Here is a 15,944-nt window from a genome sequence, read left to right as displayed (position 1 = left end):
TCTCCAGTAGACCTACCCTAAATGAATTGCTAAAGAAATGAAAAATGTAGTTTTAAATCAACAGAACATATTTAGGACTTGTGTACCGAGACTACCAAATGCTGGTGGGAGACATCAAGGAACATACAGGGAAAAGGAGAGATACACTGTGTTCGCATGTTAGAAGACTCAACATAGCAAAGTTCACTTCTCCCCAAATTGATACACAGGTTTAATGCAATTCCTAACAGAATCCCCCCTATGACTTTTAATAGACAAGATTATTCTAAAATTAATATAGGAATGCAAAGGAATTAGAATAGCTAGCAAAATTTTGAAAAAGAAGAAAGTAGAGAAAATCAGTTTTTCTAATTTCAAGACTTATATAGTTGCAGGAATCAGGTCTGAAGATGTTGGTGGAGAAATTGACATGTATTAATCATTGGAACAGAATACAAAACCCAAATAGGTCTACACAGGCATAATTGACTGATACGTGACTAAGGTACAAAAACAGTTGGAACAGAGAAAGGAAAATCTTTTAGACAAATAATTAAAAAAAAAACACACCAACCTTTAATCTTCACACTAGGAAAAAAAAAAACATATAAGAAACATGATACCAGGGACACCTGGGTGGCTCAGCAGTTGGGTGTCTGCCTTTGGCTGGGGGCCTGATCCTGGAGTTCCAGGCCCACACTTTGGGCTCCCTGCATGAAGCCTGCCTCTCCCTCTGCCTATGTCTCTGCCTTTCTCTGTGTGTCTCTCATGAGTAAATAATTAAAATCTGAAAGGAAGGAAGGAAGGAAGGAAGGAAGGAAGGAAGGAAGGAAGGAAAAAAAAAGAAAAGAAAGAGAAAAAAGAAAAAAAGAAAAAGGAAAAGAAAAGAAAAGAAAAAGAAACATGACACCAGAGGGGCAGCTAGCTGCTTCAACCAGTGGAGCATGCAACTCTTGATCTTGGGGTTGTGAGTTCAAACCCCATGTTGGGAATAGAGAGAACTTAAAAATAAAATTAAAAACAAAAACATGATACCAGAAATACAGCCTACAAAAGAAAAAAATTGAAAAAAAAATTGATAAACTAGACTTTATCAAAACCAGCCATAAAAAAAGGATGAGATCTTGCCACTTGTGAAAACATGGACGGACCTAGAAGGTATTATGCTAAGTGAAATAAGCCAGACAGAGAAAGATACCATATGATTTCACTTACATGTGGAATCTAAGAAACAAATGAATAAACAAACAAAAAGTGGAATCAGATCTGTAAATACAGGAACAAACTGATGGTTGCCAGTGGGGAGGGGTTGGGGGAATAGACAAAAATGGGTAAAGGGGAACGGGAGATACAGGTTTCCAGTTATGGAATTGAACAAATCACAGGAATAAAAGACATAGCTTAGGGAATATAATCAATGATATTGTATTAGCATTGAATGATGACAGATGATAGATACACTTGTGGTGAGCATAGCATAACATTGTTGAATCACTGTTATATTCCTGAAACTGATGTAACATGTGTCAGCTGTACTCAACCCCCCCCACACACACACACAATGAAACTCAGTCCTAAAAATGTAAATAGTCCAGAAGGGATATTATGGATTTTTAGGAAAATCCAAAAGAATGAAATAGACATGTCACTGAAGAGGATATACTAATGGTAAATTAAGCATATGAAAATACATTCCATATTACTAGCCATTAGGGAAATGCAGATTGAGACCACTTGAGATGTCACTACATGTTAGAACAGCTACCATGAAAAATAATGACAGTACCAAATGCTGATGTAGATTTGGAGAAACCGGATCTCTCATAGACTGTGGGAATCTAAAATGGTACAGCCATTCTGGAAAATATATGGAAGTTTCATTAGAAACTAAATATACACTTACCATGTGGCCCAGCAATATCACTTCTGTGCATTTATCCCAGAGAAATAAAAATATGCCCACATAAAAAGATATACATGAATATGCTTTACATGTTATAGATGAAAGTCATTTACCAGACATGTCCTTTGCAAGTATTTTTTCCCTGTGTGGAGCTTGTGATCCAATGTACATCCCAAATGTGAATGTTCGTAGCACCTTTTTTTTGGTAATAACTCAAAACTGGGAACAACTGAAAATTCTTTCAATGGGTGAATAGTTAAACAAATTATGGTACATCCATACTATGGAATATTCTGTTCAGCAGTAAATAGAAATGAACTGTTGATACACGGGACAACTTAATTAGATCTTAAGGGTATTATGTTGAATAAAATTATGCCAATCTGAAATGGTTGTATACTCTATGATTCCATTTGTATCATATTCTCAAAATGACAAAATTATAAAGATGAATGACAGATTAGTGGTTGTCAAGGATTCAGAATAGCCGGAAGGGGAGGAATGAATACGCTTATAATGGGATAGCAGGAAGGAATTCTTTGTGATGAAATAGTTCTGTATTTTGAATGGTGGTTATGTGATCTACTTATTCATGTGACAATAAAATGACATAGAACTATACATACCTTTTATACCAATGTCATTTGCCTGGATTTGATGGCATATTGTAAGATGTAACCAGTGTGGAAACTGGGTAAAGTCTTTACAAATTCTTAGGAATTTCTAACTATTTCAAACAAAAGAGAGAGAGATTGTCATTGCTATAGGATTTCAGAGAAATAGTTACCTGACAAGGAGAGGAATAAAGGAAGATCTGAGGTCATAGCTTTTGAACCTGTTTTATAGGATGGATAGACTTTTTTCATGAGTTGATTTGGGGAGGGAAAGATATTTTAGATTGGGAATCGGTAAATGTTAATGGAATGGTGCTACTATACCGTTGATACTATTAAAGCATATGAGTAACATCCACTTAGTCAAAAGAACATTTTAATTAGTTGAGTAGAGGAATGTGTCTTTAAATTTTTTATCTCTGGGATGCCTGGGTGGCTCAGCTGTTGAGCGTCTGCCTTCAGCTCAGGACGTGGTCCTGGAATTCTGGGATTGAGTCCCGCATTGGGCTCCTGCATGGAGCTTGTTTCTTCTCTCTCTGCCAATGTCTCTGCCTCTCTCTTTCTGTGTCTCTCATGAATAAATAAATAAAATCTTTAAAAAATAAAAATAAAAAAATAGGGATCCCTGGGTGGCGCAGCGGTTTGGCGCCTGCCTTTGGCCCGGGGCGCGATCCTGGAGATCCGGGATTGAATCCCACGTCGGGCTCCCAGTGCATGGAGCCTGCTTCTCCCTCTGCCTGTGTCTCTGCCTCTCTCTCTCTCTCTCTCTCTCTCTCTCTCTGTGACTATTATAAATAAATTTAAAAGAAAAATTAAAAAAAATAAAAATAAAAAAATAAATTTTATATCTCACATAGACTCTGAGATACTTGTTACCCTTGTATTTTCACACAAATTTATGAAACCTGAGAGTAAGAGACATAGAGAAGACACAAATCCCCAATATCATAGATGAAACCTAATACTTCAAAGGGAAGGATGGGAATCATTAAAGTAGTGTGGTTTCAAAAAATAATAATAAAATAAAAGCCTGTATTTCATGGGTTTAAGAAATGGAATCAGAGAAAAAGTCACAATGCAATTGTTAAAGTAGGAGAACTCTAATTTTAGCCAAAGATGTCAGACAAATTATAGGCTTGTGTTAAAGCTGTGTAGTCACCTATTCTTTTACTCCATGGAATTTTCATACTTGATGATTGTGTTTTTGGATGCTTAATATTTCTTTCTATTCAGTTGTAAGCTTTCTGTGGCTCAGCAGTGTATCCTCAATTCCTATCCCACTGCCTGGCAGCACCTAGTAAATATTTGTTGAATGTGCTCATGCATGAAATCAATGACTTTGCAAAAACTCTTTAAACTAGAACAAAGAAAAGACAGTTATAGAAATAAACAGGATGATAAGGAAGGCTAGACAGGTACATGTAATATGATGGTAAAACTTTGGTAGAGCTATGCGGAATTTAAACTTTACAACCAAGAAATTCAGGATTGGGTTCTGTAATGATATGTTTCCTAAAGGATGCCAACATGTTCGATTGAGCAATAGATGAGCTATATACATGACTGTAGTAACGTATGTTGGCAGAAATTAAGGAAAAGAGCAGGAGCACCAGCCACTTCATACTAGCTGCTGTGATAGCTTCCTTAACAAACTAACATTAAATAAATGACTCATTAGATTAACTGCTTCCTTGAGGATTTCTGCTTAAAACACACCATGATGCCCTTCAGCATGTTGAATACACTTTTCAGTATGTCTCTGCATTTCTGCTGCAACTAGTTGAATGGTATGATCAACAGGATCATGACTTGTTTGTGTTCCCAAGCCTGTTCCAACTGGTGGTACTTATTTTAGTTACATGATTTAAATCATTATATAAGCTAAGGAAAACAGAAGAGATGATGTTTCTGTGAAAACTTAAGTTGAATGTTTTGAAAAGAGTAGATAAAAGGTAATGACTAAAAATACTGCTGAATTAGATATGAAAAGAGCTGTAAAATATTAGAGATAAATTAATTATTCTTTAAAAAAGAAAGAAGAAGATTCTGTACCCAGAGTGCTTGACTTGTTAAGTTCTTGCATTTTTTTTAAAGATTTTATTTATTCATGAAAGACAGAGAGAGAGAGGCAGAGACCTAGGCAGAAGGAGAAGCAGGCTCCATGCTAGGAGCCTGACTGGATCGCGGGTCTCAAGGATCAGGCCCCTAGGCTGAAGGCGGCGCTAAACGGCTGAGCCACCTGGGCTGCCCCTTGCATTTTTTTTTAAGATTTTATTTATTAATTCATGAGAGGGAGACACACACACACACACACACACACACACACACACACACACACACCACAGTGGCAGAGACCCAGGGAGAGAGAGAAGCAGGGTCCATACTGGGAGCCTGATGTGGGGCTTGATCGCCCGACTCCAGGATCACACCCTGAGCGGAAGGCAGGTGCTCAACCGCTGTGCCACCCATGTGTTCCCTTGTCTTACCTTTAAAGCAGTTTTTCAATCTGTGGGTCATCAAGTCAGTTTAGTAGGTTGAAATCTGGAACCTTTTTTTAAAAAAAACAAGGATAGGGCAGCCTCGGTGGCGCAGGGGTTTAGCGCCGCCTTCAGCCCAGGGCGTGATCCTGGAGTCCCGGATCGAGTCCCACATGGGCTCCCTGCATGGAGCCTGCTTCTCCCTCTGGCTGTGCCTCTGCCTCTCTCTCTCTCTCTCTCTCTCTCTCTCTGTCTTTCATGATTAAATAAATAAATAAAATCTTTAAAAAAATATAAAAATAAGGATATACCAGATTATAATCATACTGCGTTACATCTAGAAAGGAGCATCATTTCATGAATTTTTTTTGAGTTTTTAATGTTCTTAATATATATGTAAACTGTGAAAAGCTTGAAAAACAAAGCTTAAATTGAAAATGGAAATACTAGAGTAAGTATAAAGGATATGATTTACCCAAAAAAGGGCACTGAAATTAGTAGATTCAAATTTTTAAAGCAAGTCTACCATCAAAAGATTGTTAAATACATATTAATGTACTTTATGTTAACGTGAAATATTTAAGGTATGTATATAATGGTTGTATAGTATTTATTTTAAGTTGACCTTTTTAATTGACCAACTGCAAATCTCCATGTTATGGGTAAGAGTTTTAACATATTTTATTTTACTTACTTTCATCTCATGCCTCCTCATTACATCTTTTTCTCCTGCTTTCTCTGTCACTTAATCGTGTGACCAAGAGTCATTCTTTAGGCCTCAGTTTGGTTTTTAGGAAATAAAATTATCCTTTAGACCACTTATTTGGCAGTGCTTATTTGCCAGAATGATAAATTCTATCTTGGTGTTTGCCATCTAAGATTTTTTATAAATAGCAGACATTCTGTTTTCTTAAATCTTTTTTTTTTTTCTTGAGCACTGAAATCCTCATATTGCAACCTTAGGGGGCATCATTCACATATATTGTGATATACAGTGCATAAGAATAGTGGTGGTGCTAATACTCATTACTTGATTCTGGATCTAAGAAATTTCCAGATCCCGGAATGATCTTTTGTATTTGAGCATTAGTAAATTATTGTAGGCTGTCTGTGGGTGAGGAGTTTTGGGATTAATTTTTTTGGTAAGATAACAATTTATAATTCTTGAGGTAATAGCATTTTTATTACTGAGCATCTGCTGACACAGTGTCACTGTTTTAAGGAGACTAAAGTAGTGGCAGATTTTGAAAAGAGGTGATGTTTAAAAAGGATATCGATGTGCAATTGAGACTGCCTAGGAGTGAAAGCAGTGGAGCTAGGAGATGACAAATCCTACCAAGAGGACAGTTGCTGAGTCGTACATTCCCATCCATTGGACTAGGTATACAGGCAGTCCAGGATAGCATGTACAAATGGCTGTTCATCTAGTATGTGACCAGGTTGGAATTTGATAATTTAGGTAGGTAGAATACAGGCCTACCTCAGTTCACTCATATACAAAAGATGTATTTTAAAAAGCTAGTTTGTAATTGAGTTGATTCTGTCATCAGTTGCCTTTCTAATGAGACCTAGACTAGCCCATAAGATCACGAGTGAAAAGTCACTCTAATACAGATGGTGTTAGCCGTGAATTGTGGATCCTCAAAGATCATTTCTTCCCCTTCCCCCTTTTTAAAGAAAAGGCTCAGGGGTGCCTGGCTGGCTCAGTTGGAAGGGCATGCAACTCTTAATCTCAGGATCATTGAGTTCAAACCTCACAGTGGATGTAGAAATTACTAAAGTAATAATTAAAATTATAAAACAGCTCAGTTTTAAGCATAATTTTGAAATTCGTGAATTTTAATTTTGTCTTGCAGCTCCTTTTTATACTTCCATATGCTACTATTTCCTATTTTCTACTTTCTATGAACCCTGTGCTCCCACCCCTATCCCCTGAGTCCAGGTCAGCTAAACAGCATTTACTTTATAAGAGTATTTACTGGCCTTTTTCCAGTGGGAACAATTATTACTATACTAATCAACTCCTAAATGAGTGTTAAAGGAAAGCAGTTGAATTGGATTAATTTATGCTGAAATGTGAATGACAGTTCTACCAACTTTACAGAAATTTTCTTTTTTTTAAAAGGGTATTCTTTTTAGGTTAAGTTTTAATCTGATATTTCAGACAGAGGACCATATAAAGTGAACACTTGAGCTTTGTGGGGAAAGCTGTCTGTTCCCTTCTTTTGGATCTAACTTTGCCATGGTTGAGGGAGTCCAGGGCAGAAATAGATGGCAGCCATTTTCCCCTAATCCATCTATAGAGGCTTAGACAACCTTCTTGTATTTAAACCTGCCTTTTAGAATGTGGAGAGTACCTGCATCAAGGGTGGTGAGTGGGAGTTTTCTTGCCGTCCCTGTTGTAATCAAGTCCACAGCATGGGTGAGGCTTCCTGTCACCCTGGATACCTGCATTTCAGCATCGGCCTTCTTTTGCCCCCTCTTCCTGTTCCTGGGGTGAAGATAATGACTTTTGCAGTAGAGGGGACAAGGTTCCCTCTTGGGAGAGCAGCCTCTGTGATGGGGAGCTATAGGCCCCCTGCTATGCCAAGGCCCGTGGGACTCTTGGCTCAAGGGAGTAGGTTTTTACACTGCCAAGGTCCTGTCCCTGCGAGGTACCTTCCGGCAAACACTTAGTTGGCAGTAATTATCTGGCTGCAGCTTCAGATCACACTTAGCTGATTTATGAAAGACCAAATTGGTATAAGAAAGATAGTTTAGAGGTGTTGATGCAAATAGCATAAAAAGTAGATGGTAAGTTGCAAAGATCGTCTATAATAAGCACAGGCAGTAAATGTAAAATTTTATGAAGACAAAAGAGAAGGGAAATAAACATATATTGATAGCTACTATTTTCCAGTCACATTCAGCATTTCTTCTAATACTTTCTCACCAAAAGCACTTGTATAGTTCAATGCATTCGAACCTCATTTGAATTTTATATTTCGTTGTATAATATAGTCTTGATTGTTTTACTACAAAGTGTTGTGAATTATTACTGGATAAAATTGGTGCTCTTAAAAGATGTAGCATGTTTGTCCTGTCCCCAGGTACAGCTGCATCATGCTGCACTCCATGATCTAGTCTGAGAGGCACAGGCACATTTATCCTCAGAGCAACCTCATGAATAGATATTACCATTTTACAGATGAGAAAATCAGGGTTCAAAACGGGAAGGAACTTGGTCTCACTGGAACTAAGTGCAGTGACAGTGTTCAGTTTCTCCCCTTAACTCCTCAAGGATTTTGTGCTTCTACAAAACAGAAAAGCTAGCAATATAAATAGAGTGCTTATCTAAAAGTTGAGAAGTTTTTGGTTCTGTTCCTGCATAATTTATTGACTTGTAAAGAAATCTTTTTAAAGGTCCATGATAGAAGTCTTGTCTTTCATTTCTACATATGCATGTTGAATTTAATTTCACCCTTAACGTTGGAAAAAAGTACATACATATTTTTAAAAATCAGACATTTGGCATGTTTGAAGACTAGTTTTAAATAAAAATAGTCATTAATGGGATAATACCCTGGAGAACTCTCTTCAATTCTAGTGCACTCTTCTGTGTATCTGTACAAACTTGACTTTTAAAGACAAAATCTGGGCAGCATGTGTGGCTCGGTGGTTTAGCACCTGCCTTCAGCCCGGGGCGTGATGCTGGAGACCCAGGATCGAGTGCCACACCGGGCTCCCTGCATGGAGACTGCTTCTCCCTCTGCCTGTGTCTCTGCCTCTCTCTCTCTGTCTCTCATGAAATAAATAAATAAAATCTTAAAAAAAACACACACACACACAAAATCTTTGTCACCAACTATTAGTGTCTTCACTACACTGACAACAAGCTATTTTAATCTGCTACCTTATTTCGGCCCCCAGTGCCTTCTCCTTCCATAAGTATATAACTTGGCCACAATGTGTGATAATAGCCAAGAGCTCAGATTTTGATGTCAGTAAAATCCAATTTTAAATCCCGACTCCAGATTATTAGTGTAATACTGGTTAAAATGCTTTAGCTTACTGCTCACTGTGCCTCAGTTTCCTTTTATTTATTTATTTTTTTAACAAAGTAGTAATACCTACTTCATGAGATTTTTTTTTTTTTTTTTTTTACTCATGAGATTTTTATAAATTTTCTCCCAAGTTGTCTATGGTGTTTACAGTAGAATGTCATATCATGTCATATCATGCCTAAAAAGTTTTGGGCTGATATTTTTACCTTGTAAATTCACTTTAAATTGAACAGATACATTCTTTAGTAAAGAGTATATATATCTATATATATAAAGAGTATACATATATATATTCATATACATTAGATGAACTTTACTTGAAAATACTAAGTCCATAATTTATATGACCCATTTTTTTATGATATTGTAAAGAACAAAGTGCCTTCATACTTTAGAGTGATTTTGATGGGGGAAGAATACTGCATAATATATGGCATTCAACTAATCTGTGGATTTGGTAGTATAAAAAGATTTATCGATGATGAATTTCCATACTCTTGAAAATAATTTTATAGCTCTTCCACTGCTTCTGGATTTATATTGTTGCCTTGTTTTAAAGTAGGACTTTCCCTAGTATATGTTAATATTTGGAAAATTCCCTATCAGTAGGCTAGCACCATCTTGACAGCCCTATGTTCTGCTTCTACCTTGCTAATTGTTTCCTTGGGATTATTTGGATTGTGTAGAAAGCTTTTTGCAAATCCTCTTATTACTGAAGTCATTGTTGCCAGCAGGAATAAGATTAAAGGTGCTTAAGTCTGTAGAGTTGTTTCTAATTTGTACGTGTCATTTCAGTGCCATTTTAACAGAACTCTGTCTCCTGTCTCTCCCTTCTCCCCCGGTACTATCTCAAGTTAGGTCCGAGAAGCCAGGCCATTGGAAGAAATCTCATTTTATCCTCCTAATTATTATGCTGGCACTCAGGAGATAATTTTTCCCTTCATGCACTGCCAATTAATATGCAAATGGACTGATAAATATTTATGCAATGATTTAAATTATGCAGGGAGTGCTTTCAGTGTGTTCTGTAAATGAATTGTTCGTGGACTTCAAAGTGCTGGCTGCTGTGCTAACGAGGGGAGATTTGCATAAGGCCCTAATCACACGCATACTGATTAAGCTTCATTATGGAAACTGCCAGCTGCAATCTTTGTTTCTATTTTATTACAAAAAGGGGAACTTTTCATGCTTCAGTTGCCTTGACAATGTCAGTCCTAGCTGGTAGGAGAGACTAAAACTCCTCTGAGCAACTGAAGTTTCCTTATTCAGTTGAAGATTGCTATGGTGTAACTGAAGTTGTATTTTGCTTCTCCCCCAATCCACTTTCCACCTCCCACCCTTGTTCTCTTAAGAACATAGTGTAGATTTATTAGAAATAGTAGTACCTTCTTTCCCCCACCCCAAACTGCTACCTGTTTCTTCCTTGCTCTGGACTGTGGGAACCTCTAGAAGATTTCACAGCAATGCTGGACTGCAGTGACTATGTTCTAGGTGGGTACCAGCACAGTTCTTTCTTATAAGCTTTAATATGGAAATAGCGCGTGTGGGGTTGACTATGCATAAATACTTAATCGCATATGCAACCAACTCGGGGGAGGGGGAGAGGTGGATTGAGCAGAGAAGGAAGAAAGCATTTGCAAGGCACGAGCATACTTGAATTTGCAGTAGGTCCCTCCCTATCACTAGCTCTTCTGGTTCAGAAGACATTTTCAGTACATAGTGTAGATTTGGAATTCAACTTAAACAGAGTACATTTTTGCTTTTTGGAAATATCTATTGGGAGCATTTCATATAGTTCTAAAAAACACTCAAAATCTAAAACTGGTATAAAGTGTACCTAAATAATGTGTACATATTAATAAAAATGTTTTGCATACCTAATGTGAGTGTCTTATATAAAAACCAAAAGTGCATAGTGAAAAATAAGATGGAGCCATAGTGCAGAATGGCTCCCATAAATACAAATGCAGAGGGTAATTGCAGTGGTACTGCAATAGGACTGTTGATCAGTTTTCAGATTTGAGAAACCACCGTTTCCAAAATTTGGCTGATATTAGCCTTTTTTATTAAAAAAAAAAATCAACTTCTGTTCTTCAGAAAACAATTTTAAGTGCTGGAAAGCCTATTTTTAGAGTTTTCTCTATAGAACAGCAAACCTTTTAGGGAAGGGAGTGTGAGGCTTGATTATATAAACTGTCTTTGGTAACTGAGATTTAAAATAGATTGAGACACATTGTGGCTCATGGTGGCCCTATTTTGTGTTGAGATTTGTCTGTTTTGTATGCAAAATTCTTGAAACCTCTTTAGGTCACTCTGGTTACCTGGAGAGTCCGATGATATAAACTTTAGGTTGAAAACCTTTGCAAGTGTTTTTTTTTTTTTCCTGTGTCATTTTTCTCACTTGAAAATTTGTGGCTTGACCCCCCCCTCCCCCCAATCTCCTTCACAGTTGCTAAGGATAAAATTAAATGATAGTTCAGAAAATGTTTACATTCTTAGGAAGAAAGAATGGCCTAAACTCAAGGCAGTAGTAATATTTGTATAGCACAATAAAAACTATGATTAAAACAACAAACTGGTGTCAAGAATTCAATCCGAGAGTAATTTGTAGACTGTGTATTATATTCTTACACAGTCAGCTCACTGTGCCCAGAGAGAGAAAAAGCTTAAATATCAAAAAAGAACTTACTTGTATTTACTCTTTTACATCTATTAAGTTGGAAAGTCAAGAAAGGAAAGAAAAATATCTTTTTGAAATACTTTAGCATTATATTTTAGAATGAGAAATTAGATCTCTTATTATTAACAGTAACTGTCATTTGAATAGTCTTCACACTGTTGTACAGTTAGTCAGAATTTTGATGTATTTACATGTGTATGTATGTGTGAAGTACTTTTACATGTCTTAAGTTCTTGACAATTCAGTCGAAAATGCTTAGAAGACTCACACAATACCTGTGACATAATTTTTAATTTAGATGTGTGGAAATTAGGTTATGAATTGCACAAGGACAAGCTCATGACTTGTTAAGAATTATTCCTACTTCTCTGTGTAAAAGATATGTGGAAAAACTGTTTTTATGAATAATAACTGGTTCATATTTTTCCCACTTTTAACATACATTCTGAAGGCAGTAATGAGCAGAATGTATGTTTAATGGTATATTAACATTTGTTGTGATCTTTGCTGACATTCATAAGATTTGGTTAAGTCATTCAGAAAGCTGATTTTCACTAAGTTGTACACCTGTTCCTTTCAAACCTTAGTATGCTTTCAGTGACATTTAAATTTTTCTGTACAGTAGGGGCACGGAAGTTGTAGAACTACTCTCATTTATGACCACAGAAAAACGAATTTGAACCCTTTGAACATCTGAAGAACAAACCAAAGATATGATAGAACTGCATAAGACAAACATTTTTAAAAAAAAAATTAGAAAAGCTATTACACAGCTTCCAGGTTGGAAATGAAATTTATGGGAGGAGGACTCTTGATTCTCTCTCATCACTTACACATTTATGTAAAGCAACCGTGGACAGCATGGTTGGGACTTCTCATGATTGTGATTTCCTACTTAAACATTGAAGCAGATGGCAAAATGTACTCTTCAGTGGAAAAAAAAATCAAATAGTCTATTTATTCTCAACTAATAATTATAGTTAAATGGTTTTTAACCCAATACGAGAAAAGGGAGAACTTGCTTTATAGTCAACTTGAATCTAAATATGTTAAGTTTGGGTTTATAGTAGAATAGAATGAGGTATATATTAAATGTGTATTTGGGTTTTACCCTATTAAAAAGTTGGAAGAAAAGCAGACTTGTTCTTATCTCTTGTATATCCTCTGGGATACCTAATAGTGCTTCATTAAGGAGATAATGTCTGGAGGTTCATATGGGATATTGATCAGATAGGTGATATTTTTAGGTGTGTGTGGATGTGGTTCAATTTTGAAATTATTAGATGTATCTGTTATCCCTTATGGTACAACTTCTTGTTCTGGTTTATGATTGAGATATGAATTTGACGTATTTTTATTTTGACACATGGTTAGTTTGGGCAGGAAGTAAATAAGGAGGTTTTTTTTTTCTTAGACATGCTTTCTTATTCTGTTAGGTTGAGTTACTGTCCAATTTGTTATGAAGATTTTGGTTGTAATTAAGAAATACCTGGGATCCCTGGGTGGCGCAGCGGTTTGGCGCCTGCCTTTGGCCCAGGGCGCGATCCTGGAGACCCAGGATCGAGTCCCACGTCGGGCTCCCGGTGCGTGGAGCCTGCTTCTCTCTCTGCCTCTCTCTCTCTCTCTCTCTCTCTCTCTCTCTCTCTCTCTCACTGTGTGCCTATCGTAAATAAATAAAAATTCAAAAAAAAAAAAAAAAAGAAATACCTTTCTTATGGAAAAATAAACTTTATTTGAGAATAACATGTTTTAGGGACACCTAAGTGGTTCAGTGGTTGAGCGTCTGCCTTTGGCTGAGGGCATGATCCCGAGGTCCTGGAATCGAGTTCTGCATCAGGCTCCCTGTGGGGAGTCTGCTTCTCTGCCTCTGTCTCTGCTCCTCTCTCTGTCTCTCTCATGAATAAATAAATAAAATATTTTTTTAAAAGAGAGAGAATAACATGTTTTACTTTGTAGGGTGCTTGGCCTAGCTTTATTTCTGTAAAGTATTTTATGATTCATACTACATTTACTCCATTTACATGTTAGACTCTAGTATAATTTTTTTCAGGTTAAATTTCAGTTATCTTTGTTAGAAGAACATTAAAATTCTTTGGAAAGACAATTTATTTGTGGATCACTTCAGGGTTAAGGGAATCCTGAATTTCTTTCAGATAAACTTTTATTACAATTTCTAGTGTTTTAGCTTGACCCTCTCTTTGAACTGTAGGACTGTAACAGTCAATATTCTTAAACCTGTCCTTTTCCACAATTTTCCCTCCCTAACCACATCTCCAATTTTTGAAAAGCTTCATTCACCTCTGATTTTGTTTTTTCACCTCTGATTTTCATTGCAGACTCGAGAATGAACAATCCGTCAGAAACCAGTAAACCATCTATGGAGAGTGGAGATGGCAACACAGGTAAGAGATGGTTCCCAGATCCAGCTTTTTAACCAGATCTAACAGAGTTAACAAAAGAAACTTTTCATTAACTGTGACTCCTGTTTGGCAAATAAAGACCAGTTGTAGTATTGAGTTGTCAAATATAATTTAGTGCTTGCAGGAACTGGTATTGTATTTGTTTAAAATTATTTGCAAATTACTTCATCTTTTTGTTACTATTTATCAGAGAAGCTCTGAAGTAGTTCAGAGAATAGTCCTTTGGAGTCAAGTAGTTCTGGTATGAATTAGGGATTTGTGAGATGCCTGGGTGGCTCAGTGGTTGGGCACCTGCTTTTGGCTCAGGTCATGATCCCAGGATCCAGGATCAAGTCCTACATCGGACTCCCTGCGAGGAGCCTGCTTCTCCCTCTTGCCCCCCTCTCTCATGTGTCTCATGAATAAATAAATGAATCTTTTTAAAAATGAATTAGGAATTTATTATTTACTGGCTTTGGACTTTGGGGAATTTCCCCAATTTTTTGAGACTACCACTATGAAATGAGGATAATATATTTCATAGGTCGTTGTGAGTATTAAAGGAAATGGATTAAGCACAGTGCCAGGTACACAGTAACCATTCAGTAAAAAGTTGCGTTTGTTACAGGTGTTAAAATAGTAAATGTTATCTACCACCCCCCATTCAATATAAAGTATTTGGAAGTTATAGTGTCAGTAGACAGTTAAAAACACATACTGCAGGACGCCTGGGTGGCTCAGCGGTTAAGCGTCTGCCTTCAGCTCAAGGTGTGATCCTGGAGACCTGGGATCGAGTCCCACATTGGGCTTCCTGCATGGAGCCTGCTTCTCCCTCTGCCTATGTCTTCTCCCTCTTCTCTCTGTGTCTTTCATGAATAAATAAAACACACACACACACTTGTTTCTATTCCTAATATGTTATTTTATTCGGTAAGTTTAAAAAAATTTTTTTTTTAAATTTTTACTTATTTATGATAGTCACACACAGAGAGAGAGAGAGAGAGAGAGAGAGGCAGAGACATAGGCAGAGGGAGAAGCAGGCTCCATGCACCGGGAGCCCGACGTGGGATTCGATCCTGGGTCTCCAGGATCGCGCCTTGGGCCAAAGGCAGGCGCCAAACCGCTGCGCCACCCAGGGATCCCAAGTTTTAAAAATTTAAATGCAACTATTGATCAGGAGAAAATTAATATCATGTAAATGAGAAAACTGAGGCCCCCTGAGAGAAAGGTAAATCCGTGAAGGACCGAATGTCTCCACAACCCATACTCTTAATTCTTCACATTAGTCAGAGGACATTTAACTGTGTGTCTTTATCATCTGCAAGAGAAGGTACAGGGACTTCCCCAGTTTCTGGTGGAGACATAAAATAATGAAATGTGTGAGAAGGGAATTCTGTGGGCAGGGTTACACAAAGTAATAGTTTCTAATGTAAACTAGGTTTATCACTTGCAGAGAGGGTTGCCTCTTTGACCCATAATTTTAAAAATACTTAACTATGAGAGTTATAAGAATGAGAGTCACTCTGGAAACAGCCTTTGTTTTCCACCTCTACTGACCATAACATGTTTTAATTAGAAGTTGATGAGTTGAACCAGTATAGCAGTTCCTGCCTACATATCTTTCCATTCAAAATTGTTCTATGTCTGGAGATCCTTGTTAACCTTTTCATTTCTAAAGTATACATGTTTCTTTATGGGTCTTTCTGTTGTACCGACCATGTCACTCAAAATACTGAGGCTAGCCAGGTAGACTGCTCTAGCACCTCCTGAGGAGGAGAAAGGCAGCATTCTACTCTGTCTAGGTGGTTAGCCGCAGCCTCATTTTTGTTGTTTCTTTGTCCTCTGTTTG

The 15,944-nt window shown here is 37.1% G+C and overlaps 1 protein-coding gene across 2 annotated transcripts in view; it reads left to right on the top strand.

Moving 5' to 3' along the window:
* Positions 1 to 15,944, top strand: part of POU2F1 (POU class 2 homeobox 1) — a 186,640-nt gene that overhangs the window by 88,864 nt on the left and 81,832 nt on the right. For both annotated transcript variants that reach the window (XM_055323811.1, XM_055323810.1), the window contains exon 2: positions 14,033 to 14,098. In XM_055323811.1, the coding sequence (XP_055179786.1) occupies positions 14,041 to 14,098 (58 nt within the window). In that variant the 5' untranslated portion in view covers positions 14,033 to 14,040. The remainder of the gene's footprint in view (positions 1 to 14,032; positions 14,099 to 15,944) is intronic.

This window comes from Nyctereutes procyonoides, unplaced genomic scaffold (assembly GCF_905146905.1).
Source record: "Nyctereutes procyonoides isolate TBG_1078 unplaced genomic scaffold, NYPRO_anot_genome, whole genome shotgun sequence".
Taxonomy (NCBI): Eukaryota; Metazoa; Chordata; class Mammalia; order Carnivora; family Canidae; genus Nyctereutes; species Nyctereutes procyonoides.
The sequence above is the reverse complement of the archived record's forward strand: the minus strand, read 5'-3'. Positions and strand labels throughout refer to the sequence as shown.